This window comes from Molothrus aeneus, chromosome 7 (genome assembly GCF_037042795.1).
Source record: "Molothrus aeneus isolate 106 chromosome 7, BPBGC_Maene_1.0, whole genome shotgun sequence".
Classification (NCBI taxonomy): domain Eukaryota; kingdom Metazoa; phylum Chordata; class Aves; order Passeriformes; family Icteridae; genus Molothrus; species Molothrus aeneus.
In genome coordinates this window covers 27,280,756-27,297,529 of record NC_089652.1, presented here as the reverse complement: position 1 = coordinate 27,297,529, position 16,774 = coordinate 27,280,756, and the positions used below count along the sequence as shown (strand labels likewise).

The 16,774-nt window shown below is 42.8% G+C and overlaps 1 protein-coding gene across 6 annotated transcripts in view; it reads left to right on the top strand.

The window, feature by feature from the left end:
* CLASP1 (cytoplasmic linker associated protein 1) overlaps positions 1-16,283 on the top strand; it is a 155,426-nt gene extending 139,143 nt beyond the window's left edge. For all 6 annotated transcript variants that reach the window (XM_066553544.1, XM_066553543.1, XM_066553542.1 and 3 more), the window contains 4 exons: positions 1,449-1,577; positions 11,722-11,928; positions 14,098-14,214; positions 15,964-16,283. In XM_066553544.1, the coding sequence (XP_066409641.1) occupies positions 1,449-1,577; positions 11,722-11,928; positions 14,098-14,214; positions 15,964-16,050 (540 nt within the window). In that variant the 3' untranslated portion in view covers positions 16,051-16,283. The remainder of the gene's footprint in view (positions 1-1,448; positions 1,578-11,721; positions 11,929-14,097; positions 14,215-15,963) is intronic.
* Positions 16,284-16,774: the final 491 nt, after the last annotated feature.

The window sequence follows — 16,774 nt, the reverse complement described above, 5'->3', positions numbered from 1 at the left end:
CCAGTTTTTCCCCCTCCCTCCAGAGTGTTAGTAATAAGTAGATAGGAAATTTAACTAGAATCAGAAAAGAAGTTCTAGTCTAGTAAAAAATTGTCAAGACTTCTGTTACTCTCTTCTGAGTTAGGATAAAGCTACAAGCTCTTAGCTATATTATGCCCATTCCCAGCAAGCAGAATAAAGGCATTCTAGAATAAATTAATTTTTTTCCCCTGGGTGGTTTAAAGACCCAGGGTATTAGATCTCATGGGATGAGTCTTTGTCTCTTGTAAAAATGCCATGAAGAACAAGCTGCTTTTTTAGGGGATCTTGTTTTGAAATGTTAAAAAAACCTGTGTTATTATCACAGCTTTATGTCTGATAGTTGATCAAAGTGGTAATGTACAGGCTAGGCTTTTTTCCACTTGGAGGTGTTTGTTCAGCTTGCAGCACAATGATATTTGGTAAAGGCTCAACATCCCACTGCATCTTCACATCAGAGCCATGCTCCATCTGAACCTTACAATATTGAGGCTTCAAAGCACACACACTACTTTTTTTTTGTTTACTCTGATTCAAAAATCTCTTGTATTTCTCACACTCCTTGTAAAATATATATCATGCTCTCAAAATTGTTAATTCTGAAGCAGGATAGGTTGCTGACATTTTCTCAGTCATTGTTCTTAGTTTAAGCATTAACTGCCGTAGTTCTACATGTTTAATGATAGCACCATCACACAAGTATCAGAAGGTCTGGTGACTTTGTCTTAACTACACATGAATTGTGCTACTGTAGGAATTTTGCAGATGAATAGCAAAGCACGTGTTTTAAAGGCTGAAGAGGATGAAGTAAAGTATGTATTCCTCTGCTGAAATAATGACATCTATTTGGAGTGGCCACAGGTCAAAAATTTAATGTAAATTATGAAATTGAAACAGATATTATAAATCCCCTCTGCTCATGATCTTTTGATAGGAAGGATGAAGACACAGGTCAGTGTTGACTACAGTAACTTAAGTCCTTGAAAGTAATTTCCATAGGAGTTACAGGACAAGTCAGTTTCACTTCTTTAGTACATGAAAAACAGCTTTGTGGCATGGATGGAGCCCCGTTTGTTATCTGCCAAGCTGAGCAAAGGAGGAAAGGCAAAACATACATGATCGTGTAATGTAGATGTCCTCCTGTGAGTACAAATTTGTACTTCATCGCCAAAAGAAAATGGAATTTAGGAAAGTAGTAATTTTGATTCTTGTATATGTGAGAACAGTCATTTTATGTGGCTTTTGTGCAAGAGCAGGCAAGGAGCCCGATTCTGAATTTTGTTACATTGATTCCACTGCTTGCTCCACTGGAGCTGGTGGCGTAGGGAGCCATGCAAACTTCTGATGAGCTATCAGAATTCACTTCAGACTACAATTTTGAGAAGTGACTCTTTCTAATCTTTTTCTAATGTCTGGTTTTCCTGACACAGCATTCAATCAGAGCCCTGGCACTGCGTGTCCTGAGGGAGATCCTGCGGAACCAGCCGGCGCGGTTCAAGAACTACGCGGAGTTGACTATCATGAAAACGCTGGAAGCACATAAGGATTCCCACAAGGAGGTGAGTGAACCTTTCAGCTACTGGAAAAGCAACATGGACCTGCTGAAGAAAGGTAGGACCTGTGAGGCTTAACAGGCAAACATGTTGAATCATCTTGACAGTGGAACAAATCAGTATTAAGTCTCCCAAGTATGACGAGACAGGATTTTTACATGCTGAAACAGTGAGGAAAAAAGTGGAGACTGTCAGAGCTGTTATATAGACTTGGAGCTGTCTGGAGTGGTAGGCCACTGTTTGTTAATTTCCGTGCTTATTCTGGGACAGGTTGAGAACTGTAGGGAAAAAAAGTGCATGTTTAATTACTTCTTAGAGCATGCTGGGGGCAGTGTGCTGCCTCTGTGTGTTCAGGTAAGAATACAAAACGTACTCGAGAACACAAAGGCTGTGTTCAAGCAGAATTGTGTGTGAAAACTGAATGGTGAAATTGGGCTGTGCTGGAAAATTGGGAACTGGTGAGTAACAGGAGAAAATGGACAGAGGTCATGCTGCAGTGGCAGAGGAAGAGGCAAAGGGAAGGGTGAATTGCATTTTCCTTTTTGTGAGAGAACTCACATACAAAACTGAAAGTATTCTGAAATAAAGCAAGAATAAAGGGACACGATAACATTTTAAGTAGATCAATTCAAATTACATTTAAGGTTAGTCTTTGTAGATTGATTTCCAAGTTGGATCTTTTAATCTACCTCATGTTGGAAGTTTGAACTAAACCTTCTGGAAAGTGCTACCAGAACTTCCCTAGCAGTCTGTGATGGTTTTGTTACCAAAGCCCTTGGTTTGAAATCTAAGGCATTTATTCTTCTCTACAGCAGGATCATTCTAAATTAGCAGTTTTAGGCATCTCTGAAGATATTTGGCCATGAAAAGATTATTAAAATAGACCAGACTGCTCCAGAGCATTGGGTGAATGACAGAGATTATTTTAACCATGCGTAGCAGAAATTATACTGTTTGAAAATCAAAACAGCCAAACAAAAAACACCCTCAGGGAAAGAAAATAACAGTCTGGATTTCTCTAAAATACAGAAGTAGAATATGTTTAATGCTTTAGTGAATGAGGCCCACCCTACTCTGCCTACCTTCCTCTTCTTGATTTAGAGCCTTTGCACCCCTGTCTTTTTCAGTTCAGAGTAGTGAGAAGCAGTTGTAAATTGATATTCTGATAAAGCAGTCAAACAAAACATTATGTTCTGAAGGAGTGCCTTTTATTGGCAAGTTTTCCTGCTTGCATGCTTCTCAGCTCACCTTGACTCAGTGCCCTTTGTATTTTTTGTCTGAGAATCCTCCAGAGCTAACATTTCTAGCAGGACCTTTCCAGATTGTCCCTGGCATTGTTTTTAATGTCCCTCAGAATTCACTGTCCTTGTGGGACTGGTGGGTTTTACAGAAATCAATACTGATGTTGAAAGCACCATGCTTTATGCCCCTGTATTCTTGTGGTGTGGAAAGCTTCTTCAGGATTTGCATGAGGTGCCTCCTATGGAAAAGCAGGGAAAGATAAACTCAAACCAGGAATGAGAGGTGGGAGTTCTGGCACTTCTTTATAGAATAATTGAGCTGTGCTCTGCTCAGCAAGTAGCTGCTGTGCTGCACATAGTGTGGCTTTGATTTGACATGGTTTTCCAAGCAGCTTCATAATGAGACATCAGCTGCTGCAGTGGGACCTTTGGGTGGCAGCTGTCACAGCAGGACACTGCAGGTATATTCCTGTTTTGCCAGCCATTGTGTATGCACAGCTGTATTAAGTGAGGACATTGGTTCTGGATTTTTCTTTCTGTATATGAGTATTTTCTGATCCCTGTGTAAATGAGGCTCTCAGAACCATGATGCAGCCCAGGAAAGTATCATCTGCCTGTCAGTAGTTTGAAGATATCAGCATTCCTGAAGTTAAGAAAGGTACCTGCACTTGGGTGTCCACATGAGCTAGGCTAAATATATACCTGGGAATATGCTCAAAGTAGTTTTACCTGTAGTTGGGACTTGCTGATTCAGTTAAGTCAGTGAAAAATTAACTGAGAGATCATTTGGGCATGGCTCAGTTGGTCAAACTCATAGCCTAGAGCCAGGAGGTCACAAATTCCCTTCCCTTGGTGGCCCTCCAGCTCGCTCCCACTGCTGACTTTGCTGCACTGCTCTCTTCAGGAGGGCAGGAGGAGCTGCCCTTTGACTGGATCCCACTGAGCAGGAGATTAAATGAGGATTCACCAGTTTGGGAGTGAAGGGCACTTTGAAAGGATAGCTGAAGAGGGAAAGGAAGTCCTGAGCAGTCTGTTCCACAGCTTTCTTTCTCACTATATCAGAGCAATATTAAAGGGAGTGGTTGCACTGTTCTTACACTGTATAAAATCAAATCTTCTCTAGACTGTAGGAACTATTTCAAGAAAAGCTGGTATATAATTTAATTGGAAAAGGGTTAATCGTTGTGTCAGCGATGTCCTGATGTCACTCCAGTTTCTTATGTTTCTGGGCTGCTTCTGCCTTGTAGCAGAAGACAGAAGTGATCCTTGGTTATGATTTGATAATTTGGTGTCCAACAGGCTGTGTAAGTTAGGAGAAAATGTCTGTTTGAGCAAGCTGTATCTGTTTCAGTCTTTTTTACCTGAATTTCCCCTTCAGCTCAGGGACTACTAATTGCTCCCAGCTACTGCTCACATTTTCAATTATATGTGACCCACAGAGACTCAATCTAAAGTGACCAAGCAAAGGGAATTTGAAGAGGAGCAGAAGTGTTAAGGTTGGGTACTGTCTCCAAGAAGTCATAGTAAGAGGCAGTTCTTTGGAAATCAGGAAGGTTTGTTTGTCTACACAAATTCCAATATTGCTGTTTTTCAGCATCACCAGGAGACATCAAATGTCAAAAACAATATATTCACTAACCAGCAAATATCACCCCAGCTGAGTGCTGATATCTAGTTAAAGTTTCTTTTCTTTTTTAAACAAGAAAAGGCCTGTGACTTTATTCCAGATTACATAGTTGGAAGTATCAAAGCAGTGGTAGCATAGTTGGATATTTTGGGATGCCTGGATAATTGCCTGTTTTTCCAAGGCCAAGCAGAAGTCTTTAGACAGTTGGGTCTTTGCCATGTCTAAAAATCGTCTGCCTTCTTGCTGAAGGCAAGGTCGGGGATCAGCAGAGCAGCACAGCTGAGAGCACCACATTTCCCCCCAGGGATATGGGAGAGGAAAAGTTGGTACATGGAGTTGGAGCTGAGTCACACCTCGTTGTGAGTACAAATGCAGGAGATTGGCAAAGCACAGACCTCAATAGCAGGTCAAAATTAATGTAACCCTAGGCTACAGACTAGAAGGCTCTCAGTTGGGATTCATGTTTAGTTTGCATTTTTTAACTTTGTCCTGTTTTTATACTGTTTGTAGTACAACAGTCTGTTCAATGCTGTTGATTTAATGGGGTGATGTGAAGAGTCAAGCCTGCTTCAGTCATAACTGGAAACATTTAGGAGGGTTGGCATGTAAATGCCTTTCACTTATTTTAGGAGCATTAGAACGTAATTGAAGTTGTGGATGATATTAAATCTTGTTGATTTTTATCAATCTTTGTTTGTAGTTATTTGGAAGAGAACCATCTTTCTGTTGCCAATTAGTTAATATTAACTCGTTTGTTCCAGTGTAGTTACTCACCCATAACTAAGGAGTGATGCTGCTTGCTGACCCATACCACTGATAATGACATTGCTTCAGATTCATGCCAGCAAAATGAGGATAATTTCTTGTTATTGAGTATTTTTAAACAGAAATAGTTTAGTATTTTGGAAATCAGCAGCAGAGTTAGAAATCATAGGATAACTAATTCCCTGCTTCTGTCTCTGGCACAAATCCTATAGACTTAACTGATGTCTGTTTTCTATGTGTAAGGAAAGGATCCTGTGCCATATCTTAGATACCTAATTTCTGTATTTTATGATATAGAAAGTCCATAAGCATAATTGGGATGCTTATTGTACATTATTGTACATTCTTTGTTGTAACCCTCTGAAAGAGGGAGAAAAAAAAATCAGTTACCCATTACCTGTCAATAATTTTATTATCTTTCTGAGGTGCTTTTAGATTGGCCTCTGATATTTATATATTGTAACTGTCCTCTGATGATGGTATGATCTGTGTAGGTTTCTGCAAAACAAAAAACACTAAATGATCAAGTTCTGAAGTTTAATTGTTACCTAGTCTATGCTGGAAGCTACCAAGTGCTGCAGCTGGGCAGTCACTGATGTTTCATAATACGTGTTTATGTGCTTTTTCAGTTTCCCAATACATTTCAAATGTTTAGTGCCCAGGAGAAGCAGTCTAATCTATTTCATCTCTGAATCCTTATAAAAATCACACTGCTTTTTCATCTGCTTAGCACTCCCCATTGCTGAGTCCACTTCCTGCTTTGAAACCAAGTCCATAATTGTTTGTTCCTGTCTGAATTAGACTGTAAAGCCTTCAGGGATGGGAGTTTGCCTGACTAGGTACTGGTAAACCTCCTTTCCCTCCAGCTTAGATTATACAGGCTTTAAGTAACCACCTCTACATGGCAAAAATTGGCTCAAAAGCACAGCCACATGCCTCGTAAGCCTGAAAGCAAAACCTTGTTCTTCTGCTTAATAAATTTCTCTGTGCTCTGCATGTTTCACAGTGGTGTACAAAGCCTCTAAACTTTCAGTGGGGCTTTGCTGCACTGCCTCATCCTCTACAACCTTCTGCAGAGACACAGGAACTAGCAGTCATGGCGAAGTACTCCCAAAGTACTTCCAAAAGGAGCTTAAGCTCCTGTGGGAAGCTCTCATCAGGTGTCACAGGTGCTGCTTTGCTGAGATCCCTACATGTTACACTGATGCCCTGTGTAGCCTATGAGCCTGGCATGCCTTAGGGGAGTCAGGACATTTTCCTTTACTTATTTTCCAGTACTTTGTGTCTCTTCAAAGCAGAAATGAAACTATGAAAATTCATAAGCTGGTTGCTGCAGCTGTCAGGCAGCAAGCAACATGTTAATGCATGAAGTGTAGTAGCTGAGCAGAAGAAATTGAGTGGAAGAGATGGAGTCTGAGCTCTGGTTGTCTTAAATGAATAGGATCCTGTGACTGCAGTGTGATGTGAACCAGGTAAACCAGTGGGAATTGTCATCCAAAGTTTGTCCAGCAAATTTTGTAGAACTTTGATGGTTCCAGTGTGCTTTTCTGTTTGAAGACAAGGCTCTGTGACAGTTCACTGTCTTGATCACACTAATGCTGCACATCAGCATATCCCCTCACACTGAAATCAGGAAGCAATTCCCATGCATATTCCTGGGACTGCCTGACCTGTTACTGCCTAACAAGAAGTTTACTCCTTGGTAGCATTTAGGAAGACATTGCTGGAGATGAACAGCTTTCTGTGTGCTACACCTCACTGGCTTTGTGCATGTGAATATGGCTCCTTCCCTAAAGCAAGCTGGGTGGAAGTATAAAAACTTCTCTTTTCTGAGACTCACTAGAAATGTCTTAATGCATCACAGATGTCTTTCAAGGAGCCCTCCAGCACACAGAGCTTATGTTATGCCAGCAAAAGTCAGGCTGAATCTAGTCTCCAGTGTGTAGAGCATAAGGTAAGCCTTTAGAAAGGAGAAAAACCTGCTGCTTTAAGGCCAAGAGCTATCTCTTAGATCTGCATTCCAGGGCTACCTGCCCTGTGTTGAACGATGCCAAACTATCCAGTTCAAGCCATGGTTTGCTCTAAGCTTTTACTGGGAGGTAAAATCATGTTTGTGACATACCTTACATACAGCTTAGTGTCTGTGCTTTTAAAGAACTGCAGGCTCTCTCTAGTCTTGCAAATCTTGCTTCACAGCCACCCTTTTGAACCTGCTGCTTCCAGCTGCTGTCATCATTTGATGGCTTTTCTACTTTTATTTTGTATCTCTGAGATTCCAAAGAATAATTATATTAGGTCAGACAAAAATCTTGCTTCACTTGATACCCTACCTGACCCACTAGCAAGAAGCAAGCATACAAGCTTCCTGTGGATATTCTTCCCCCTTCCAGCTGTCTTAAAGCCTTTCCGTGTGAATGGTTCTGCCTTGCTTCCCTGTGTTTGGTTGGCTTTTTTTTCCCCCTTTGGTTAACTTGTCTAACTTCTAATCCTCTTGTGACAGCAAGCTCCCCAGTCTGAGCACGTAGCAAACAGCACCCTTTCATTTTCTTGGGCTTAAAGGGTAGATTACCTAGACACTACTGGTGTCACTGTTAGTACAAGCCTTTCCTGTCACTTCCCAATGTGTATCTGTTGATCTTGCCTTCAAAGCTGGGAGGAAGACCTGTTCCTTGATCCTGTTTATTCATTTCTCCCACTCCTTTTATGGTTATTTCACTCTGCTGATCAGGTTAAAGCCCTGATTAAAAATGACACTTGATTTTTTGATACTGTAAGGTATGTACAATTTGCAAGAAACAAGCGGTGTGCCTCATGGCAAAATGTCTTTGCTAAACTCTGTTACAATTGCATGTTCTTGTTGCCAAATGACCTGGCAGGTTGTACCTTCTGATAATGCACTTCCCTCTCTTTGGGAATGCTGCTGATTTCTCTGGCAGTGCCAGGCAAGCAGAACTCTGAGCCAGTTGGGTGAATACTGAGAGCCCTCATGGGATGCAGAGTCTCTCTGGGTGGCTGAGTGTTTTGTTTTGCCAAAGCCAGGAGGAAAGGACAGGGCTAGTACTTGCGTTGCAAAATGGTGGCATTTGGCTTCCTGTGCCAGCAGGGATGAGTTTTTCTCTTTGGCTCACTGTCAGCTGGTATTGCCCTACCCCTTCCTACACCCTGTCACCTGCTGGTGCTTCCTTAGGGAGCCAGGGGCTGGTTACCTGCAGAGGCTCTCATCCAAACAAGCATGTTAGCACATGCTGGAATCCTGTCAGTGAGACCTGAGCATGTTATTAAAGTTAATCACAGCTCAGGGAGTTTGCTGAAGTGTGGCTGAGATGCAGGAATTGTCTGCCAGATGTGCTTATGGGAGGCTTGGAAGTCTCCCTGGTGTTGTCACCTTTACAAGCTCCTGTCATGCTGGATATGTGTAATGCATTCTCCTGTGGGGGAAAGGGATGTGAAAGAGCCAGCCCCTGCCTAAATGTAGCCACATCCATGCTAGAACTGGGCAGCAGTGCTGAAAGCAGGACTGTCAGGGCCATAATAATTTCTGTACCTTCACAACTTTCCTTACTCTTCTTTTGATGGGCAAAATATGTGTGACCTTTGTTGCTGTTGAACTCTCGCTTATTTTGTGAAAAATTATCACTGTATTTTAATGCTCCTTGTGCTTGGGATTAGTTAAGAGGCTTTTTGTCTCATGGACTTGCTTCATACCTTCAACTTAATAGACATAGTATACTGTGTGCAAACAGGATATGGAGCTGAAACCCAGATAGAATATTCATTAAATTTTTCACCTACTGCTTTTTTTAATGGTAGTATGTTTGAGATCAGAGTCTAGCCATAGGTTTATACTAAGATATTGTTGCTTTTTTTATCAAGTAGGATACCAAGAGAATATAAGGTTTAATTTTTTTTACAATTTTCTTTTAGTGTGTTGTGATATATGTGTAAGCTTTTCTTTCTGAGAGTGTCTGAAAACATCCTTCCAACTGTGTTTGACATTGCTGCAGAAAAAAATCCCAAGTGGCCTGTGTTCAAATAGTAATATTTGGGGTTTTTTAGCTAGTGGCTTGCTAGTGAATAGTTAAATTGATGGTAAAGTATCAGGGCTCTCTAAGTTCATGCTTTCCATCATTTGTGGAAAGCAGACATCAGAAGCTGCTGTGCCTGGAAGTGGATTCCTTTAGAGACCTTCTGGGAGCCCCTGGCTTGATCTACTCCAGCAATTCCACTCTGTGCTATCAAAGCCTGGCATTAGATTTCCCTTAAGTACTTGGGTGTTTCTCTTCTTTCCCCACAAAATCACACAGTGCTGGCTCCTAAGCTAGTACTAACTTATGTGGAAAAATATTAACTTTCATGCTTCTCATGTGTGAAATTGAAGAGAAATTAGCAAAGACATAGCTGGAAGAGGGAAAATTGCTGTAAGTGGGAAAGCAAGCATTCTGTTCTGGATAGCTGCTCATTCACAGATCTTTCAGGAAATTTTTTTTTTTTTTTAATATTGACCACATTGTGGAGTGCCATTCATTTTGGAATATATTTTAATGTTATAATTAAATGCTGAGAAAGGCTTGAGGTAAATGGAGCACTTGGACAACTTTATTTCTGTAAATAGGGCACTGGTACAGAAGAAGTTCAAAATCTCAGATTACTTCACCATCCTGCCCATATCTTGCCTGCATGCAACATTTGTGCTGTCTGAAGTGTCTGAGGTCACATTCACTGTTGGATCTGCCAAGAGGAGTTCTGCTGTTTCCTGGGAATACAAGTGTCTTGTGCCATTCCTTTCAGGGAGATAGCTCTCAGCATGAGTGGAAGATTAATGTTAGCAGCATGGCTATGATGCTGTGACTGTGGGTGAAGCTGGCTCTGTAGGTGGAGATGATCCCTTCTGGTCACTATTAATTGCTGTTCTCTTAAAAGTCAATTAAACCTTGTGTTTTGTAGTCCATAGACTAAGATAAGCTTCCAGCTACTCCTTGTCCATGCATTATCCACAGTAGCTGCTTAAAAATAATGAAAGCTCGCTTTCTTTTGAGGCTTTGATAGAGCTGCATCTGTCCATAGGTTGCCTTACTCAAATAGAAGTCCCTGAGTTTGATGTGTGGGAGAGGAGAACAACACGAATTCAGCAGCCATGGCTTCAGTCTAAGTGCCAGGAGACCTGTGGTTTGATTTATTTGCTGTTTTGCAGATTGCCTGGGACAGATTTCCTGGTGCTGGTTTCAAAGTATTGACTTCAGACAGCCCCAGGTAGTTCAGTTTAGGAGGAGGTAGAGAACTGGTGCTGGGCACCTGAGCCTCCCACACAACCAGGAAAGAGGGATGCTATAATGTTCCTGGGCTTAGTTTGGGACTGCCTGGGACTAGCTGGAAGATCCCAAACATGAGGATTTGTGAATGCTTCTTTCTTCTTAAAGTTGAGGTGTTGGATTTAAGTCTGCCCATGGGGGCATCTGTCTGCTCAGGATTTACCCTCCCTTTAAAGTAAGCCCTGAGAAGAGGGGAGTGAGAGAAGATGGAAAATAGCATCCTCCATCTTTTGTGTTGTAACAAGAACATGAGGAGCAAAGAGTGTGTTATTTGTGGCCAGGAAGAGGGCAGCCAAGAGGAAGCTTCATTTTGTTGCCTGGCAATTAGCACAGACACTTGAAAAAAGAAAACCTGCCTTCCCATCCTGTTCTTTTTTATCCAATTACTGCAGAATGTAAAATTAATAAATTCTCTTGGGAGGAGAGACCAGATTTGGGTCTTTCTTCTTTGAACTAGCTGTCCTACCTGCTGGGGAAGAGTGAAAGTTGTGAATCTGCTTTCTCTCAGGGTAGAGTTGAATTTAGCATCATCCTTGCTTTGTGACTCCTTTACAGTGTGGGCTGGTTGCAAAGGGTGGGTGCTGCTGCTATTTCCCTTTGTTCTTCCTCCCATTTTGTATGGTGATCCCAGTGCTGCCTGGATGGGTTACCTGGGCTGAGTCAGGGACTCCCTAAAGCCCGGTTGTGTCTGTGACCTGGATTTGGCTGCAGTGTGGTTCAGCTGGGGAGGGGCAGGACACAGCTGCCAGGGGTGCCTCAGCCTGGCATGTGCCACTCAGCACTGAGTGCACACTGGAAGCTGCAACAGAGCCATTTGTGATAATGGTTAAGGAGAAACCTTTTGTGTAAGTCTAAGCTGGTGGGTTTGGGTTCTTTGGCAGTGGCTGGAGAGATGTCATCCTCTCTCTCCTCCTGGGATTGGGAGTGCCTTTCTGCCTTGGGTGATAGATCATTTTTTCAACCTAGCCACAACTCTGACACAGTTACATCAGACAGGAAGGACTTCTTGCCGCTGGCTGGAACAAAGATGTCACTGGAGACAGAGGATGTGAAGTCTCCGAGTCACTTGCCCCTCAACAAAGCCTCCTGCAGATCTGTTAATGAACATCCCCAAGCATTTCCTGGCAGTCATTCCTAGCACACAGCAGCAGTGTTGGCTGTCAAGGGTGACCTCATTAACATAAGGGTTTGCTCTACTTTCATTTCAGGTCGTCAGAGCTGCTGAAGAAGCTGCTTCCACCCTGGCGAGCTCCATCCACCCCGAGCAGTGCATCAAGGTGCTCTGCCCCATCATTCAGACTGCAGACTATCCAATTAACTTAGCTGCCATCAAAATGCAAACAAAAGTCATCGAGAGGATTTCCAAGGAATCCTTGCATCAGCTGCTACCTGATATCATTCCTGGGTTGTTACAGGTACAGAATCCCATGTCACTGCTCCTGAGCACAAGCCACCATTAATTTGTGACATCTCTGCCTCAAGGGAGGGAGAATGATGGATCCTATGGGGCCAGATTTTGGTAAATTAAGCCCTTTATTTTTGGTAAAATAAAATTTTTACATATGAGTTTTTCATCCTTTTAATGCTAAGGAAAGGAAAACTCAGGTTCTTACGTGGATATTCCACAATTGGATGCCTTTTCCTGACTCCCAAATAAGCCGTAGCAGCCATGTAATAAATTTGAGGATAGAAGTTAGCCACATTTTACACTGTCCCTGTACATCTTGTAGTCCCCTTTAATTCCCCTTTAGTTCTGCTGAGCTGTTCTGTGCTTTGATGGTGTTTTGCACTTGAATTTGAATCCCAGCAGGCAGGTTGCTCCTTTCCTCTTTTCTCTCTGAAATTAGGACCAAGCTACTGGCTGACTTTTTTCAGCCTCTTTCATAATTCTCTCAGGCTGGGTGGGGAGCTGTGTTTTTGCCAGTGCTAAGGCTTAGTTGTACACTGTGGATTTAGCTTTGAGCACTGGCTGTAGCAGTGTTGTCTTTTGGTCCCCTGCACAAGCAGTTGGCAGTGCTGGGATGGGGCTGCAAACAAGAAGAAAATACATGAAGTAGCAGTGAGGGAGGAGAGAAAACATGTGTGTTTACTGGGGAGAGACTGTGACAGGAACAGATCAGGCAGGGTGAAAGGGGGAGATGGGTTTAGGTGGGTAAGACTTCCATGGAGAACTGGGATAAAGAGGCCTCCTTATTGTGAGCTTAAAATGTTGGAAGGACAAGAGCAAAGTCTGATATTCCCCTTATGCATCCTGGCATTCTTCCCAACTTTGTAGTGTCAGCTCTTGCAATTCTTAAATCTCAGCTTCTGGGAATTGGACAATTCTGCATTCATCTAAACTTTTGTTGTAAAATGGTTTTAGCCATCATTGTTGAAGACAACAATCTGAACAGTAAAGCTTTGATGCACTGGAAAAATCCGAGAGCAGCGTGCCTTTAAAAAGGCAGTTTTATTGGTATTCTTTAATTACTTTAAATGGTTCTTGTTTCAGAGCAGAGTTTGAGATATTTCCTTACCTTAGAAACTCAGTGATCAAAGGAATTTACTCCTCACATTTGGGAAGTATTTTGGGATGCTGGCTGGAGGACTGTGTGTGGAGAGAGTCACCTTTGTGCTTGCTTCCAAGCTGAGGGTCCTGGCAGAGTGCTGAGGAGGCAAGGAGTGTCAGCAGCAGTGTGGGCACAAGTGTGCAGCTCAACAGCCTGGAGCAGGCTCTCCATGGACAGAGGGGGACCCCATGGAAGAGCAGGGCTTGGCAGGGCAGAGCTGTGGTGCTTGTCCTGGTCCTGATGAGGAGGCTCAGCCTTTTCTCCACCTTGATGCTCAATAGCTTGGTGTTTCTCTGAGCTCACTGAGGTCTCCTGCTTTCCTAGCTCAGTGCTGTGTGGGACTGCAGACTGTTGTTTTGGGCTGTACTTGGGCCCTGCAGCTGGGACAGCCCCAGCTGTGCTGCATCCCTCCTCTGGCTTTTCTGGCAGAGGTCACCCTGCATCCAGAGGAGCTGGCATCCCGCAGGCTGGAGTGATGTCTGCCTTTCTCAGGGGTGGGATGGCTGCTGAGTGATGCTGCCTGAGCTTGGCACTGCTGTCCATAGCTGCTGAGTGAGCTGCTGGCTAGTTTGAGCTGTGTCCAAGCTGCCAGAGATCAGCACATGTACAGGGGTCTTTGTGCATGTTCTTTCCTGTGGTATTTCCTCCTTGATAGGTAAGCAGCCCTCCAGAGTCCTGACTGCTCAGGATAGTTCATCTAGGTTATCTGAACTGGACACAGAAATGCGTGTATCTGATGGAGTCCTGAGCTTGTGTTAGGAAACCATGTGTTGTTATCTAATGCTATAAATAACTAGATATTAATAACTTATAACATGACAGTAATAAGTAATAACAGAAGGAACAGATAGGGTGATTGCATTCTCTTGCTCTTTGAGTGTTCAGATTGCAGACTGTTATGTTAAGCAGAGGTTTTTTTAATTGATCTCTTAGGTCAGCCACATTTGCAAAATGTACATCAGTTCTGTAGTGTATTGCTCAGGAAGGGTGTTGGGGAGTGCTGTTTGTCTTCTGACCTTTTCCTCTCATTTCCAGGGTTATGATAACACAGAGAGCAGTGTCAGAAAAGCCAGTGTATTTTGCCTTGTGGCTATTTATTCAGTAATTGGAGAAGAACTGAAACCTCATCTCGCACAACTCACAGGAAGCAAGGTACAGGAGTAATGCGTCTCTGGTGTTTTGGTACTGCAAGCCATTCTGTTGGCTATTACTAGCAGCAAGACCAGTGGCTTCACTGGAGCTCTGGGTCGGGTTCCCTGAACTCTATTAAATCCTCTCTCTCACCCTGACAAATGCCACAGGAGCAGCACTGCACCTGCTCAGCACTGTGAGGATTTGAAATCCCACTTAGAAAATCTTAATGGTGTTTGGAGATTGGTTTTGTGATACATTTGCTCTTGTGTAACTGCAGGCTGCCTCTGAGCAGGTCCTTCTCCAGCCACGTTTGTCTTCCTCCTTTGGCATTACATCCAGATGTGATTGTGGAGTGAGCTGGCTCAGCTGGCTGCTCTGGCTGAAAACCAGATCTGCAATACAAATTAAGTAGCTTTTAGTCTGCTCTGTGGCCACACAGGCATCCTCATGGAGAGAGTGGTGGGAGTGCATGGGGATGGTGGGAGAGCAGGTCCTCTCAGCAGCAAGTTGTGATTAGGGCTGGTAGAAATGCAAGTAAAGCTTCACTCTTAACAGCAGGGCACGTGTGTCCCTTCCATTCTGGGACAACAGCAAGCTCAAATGACCCTTCAAAGGACTTTGTACCCTGGAGTAAGACTAGCTGCAAAACTCAAATTCTGACCTGATGCTGCAAGTGAAACCAAGCCCTTAATTCAGCTGTGTCCTTTGGACCAGAATTTTGTGTTGGTGTTTGATTGCATTTCAGAGCTCTCAACTAGCCACCACAATTTTTTTTTTCTGCTGTTTTAAGTCTTCATACCCAAGATTTCTACACAATTTTAAGATTAATTCTGCAGGTTTTGTTTCTGAAACAAATATGTGCACATAAATAGCTACTTACTTCAGAGGACTGCATTCATTTTGAAGTCATAATTTCTTTCATGGGTAAGGAAGTGTGGTATAGGCCAAAACAATCTGAGACTAAAAACACTTGGATTTTATTTCTGTCTTGTCACTAAAAAAATTACAATTGTGCCTTCAAATTGCTCTGCAAGGAGACAGCTATGTGTGCTGAAGTTTATATTTGGGATGTTAGGAAATCCCCATGTAAAATGTTGTAGAGAGGCTTTATTATTCCAGTATCCTAGGTGCCACAAACATAGTCCACCACATCACTAACTATAAACACGTAAGTAATTCTTCTGGGTTTATGCAGACTGCCTGCCTGTTTAAAGTTAAATGTTAACATGAGTCATTACAGGATCTAGAGTTTAGGTGGCAAGGAGGAAAAAGAAAACAAATCCATGCAAGGGAAGTATCTAGTCATAACAACTGCAATTGCACTAGATGTACCACATTAATGAAGATATAATGTCATTGAAAAAGAACATTTTATACAACAGGGAAAGTTCAGGGTGTTTCCTAGGAGGGAGACCCTTGGCTCTTGGATCACCAGTGTGCCTGCAGCCCTACTGACCTCTGTGGGAATCCTGCTTGACCTGGCCTGGCTGCAGGATTGAGGTCTGTGAACTGATGGCTGCTGAAGTGAAATGCAGGAGGCTTTTCTAAATCCCATTAAGTCTGTCTGTAACTTCAGTGGGACTGGGCATAGCCTCTTGTCTCTGTTCTGAAATATGGTCAGATTTCTTGCTTTTCCTCCAGAGTGCCCAGTGTCAGCTCACCCCAAAATGAGCTCACTATGGAATGCGAGTTTTTACATTGGCAGTCAGCTTTTTCCCCTCTGTTTTTTTCTGGCGTCTTCTCCTGACGTTTCTTTCTTTCTTTCAGATGAAGCTACTAAACTTGTATATAAAGAGGGCACAGACCACCAACAGCAACAGCAGCTCCTCTTCAGATGTTTCAACGCACAGTTAATGGAGATCTGTGGACATATGTGTAGACTTAGAAGCAATCAACGGTGCCTCTCAGAGACCTTTCTGCTACTCTTCACTGGCGCGCTCCATCAGCTTAAGGAGGCCACGCAGATATTTATTGCAATCAGTATTTTAGTCCCTTCAAAGCTTTTATGTAGAATCTTACTGGTATTGAATGTAAAGGAAGCAAGGTCTGTGTCGCAGTCTTCATTAAAAGTGAACATCAGAAAGCCATACTTAAACATATTTGTATAGCCTGCTGAAATCTCAGAAATATGTTTAGGTTAGCATTCTAACACTGAGTCCGAGAACCTGGGCACATGTAAAAGTCAAACAAATCTTGTTGGTAGAGTTCATACCCAGTTTTGGTTTCTCTGTGTTAATTACCTGCTTTCTCCTCTCACCCATTCTGGCTGGGTCCTTCTCTTCTTTCAAGTCTTGTGTTCCTGTTCTGTATTCCCTGTTGCAGCTTGCCTGACTTGCAGGGCCCTCCATGGGGAGATCTTTGCAGGTATGGCTGTGATTCCAGCCTCAGATGCTTTAATACTGAGAGATACCAAGTGAGTAATGAAAGTAGGTTCTTTTTAAACATCTGAGTTTTGTACATAGTTTGACAGACCCCGGATGGGCTGATCTCTCTGTAACTGCTATCCAGCCAGCTGTGCTGTGCATAACAGCTGGGCTCTTGCTCTTTTCATTGACTTTGTAAATACTTCTCCCCTCTC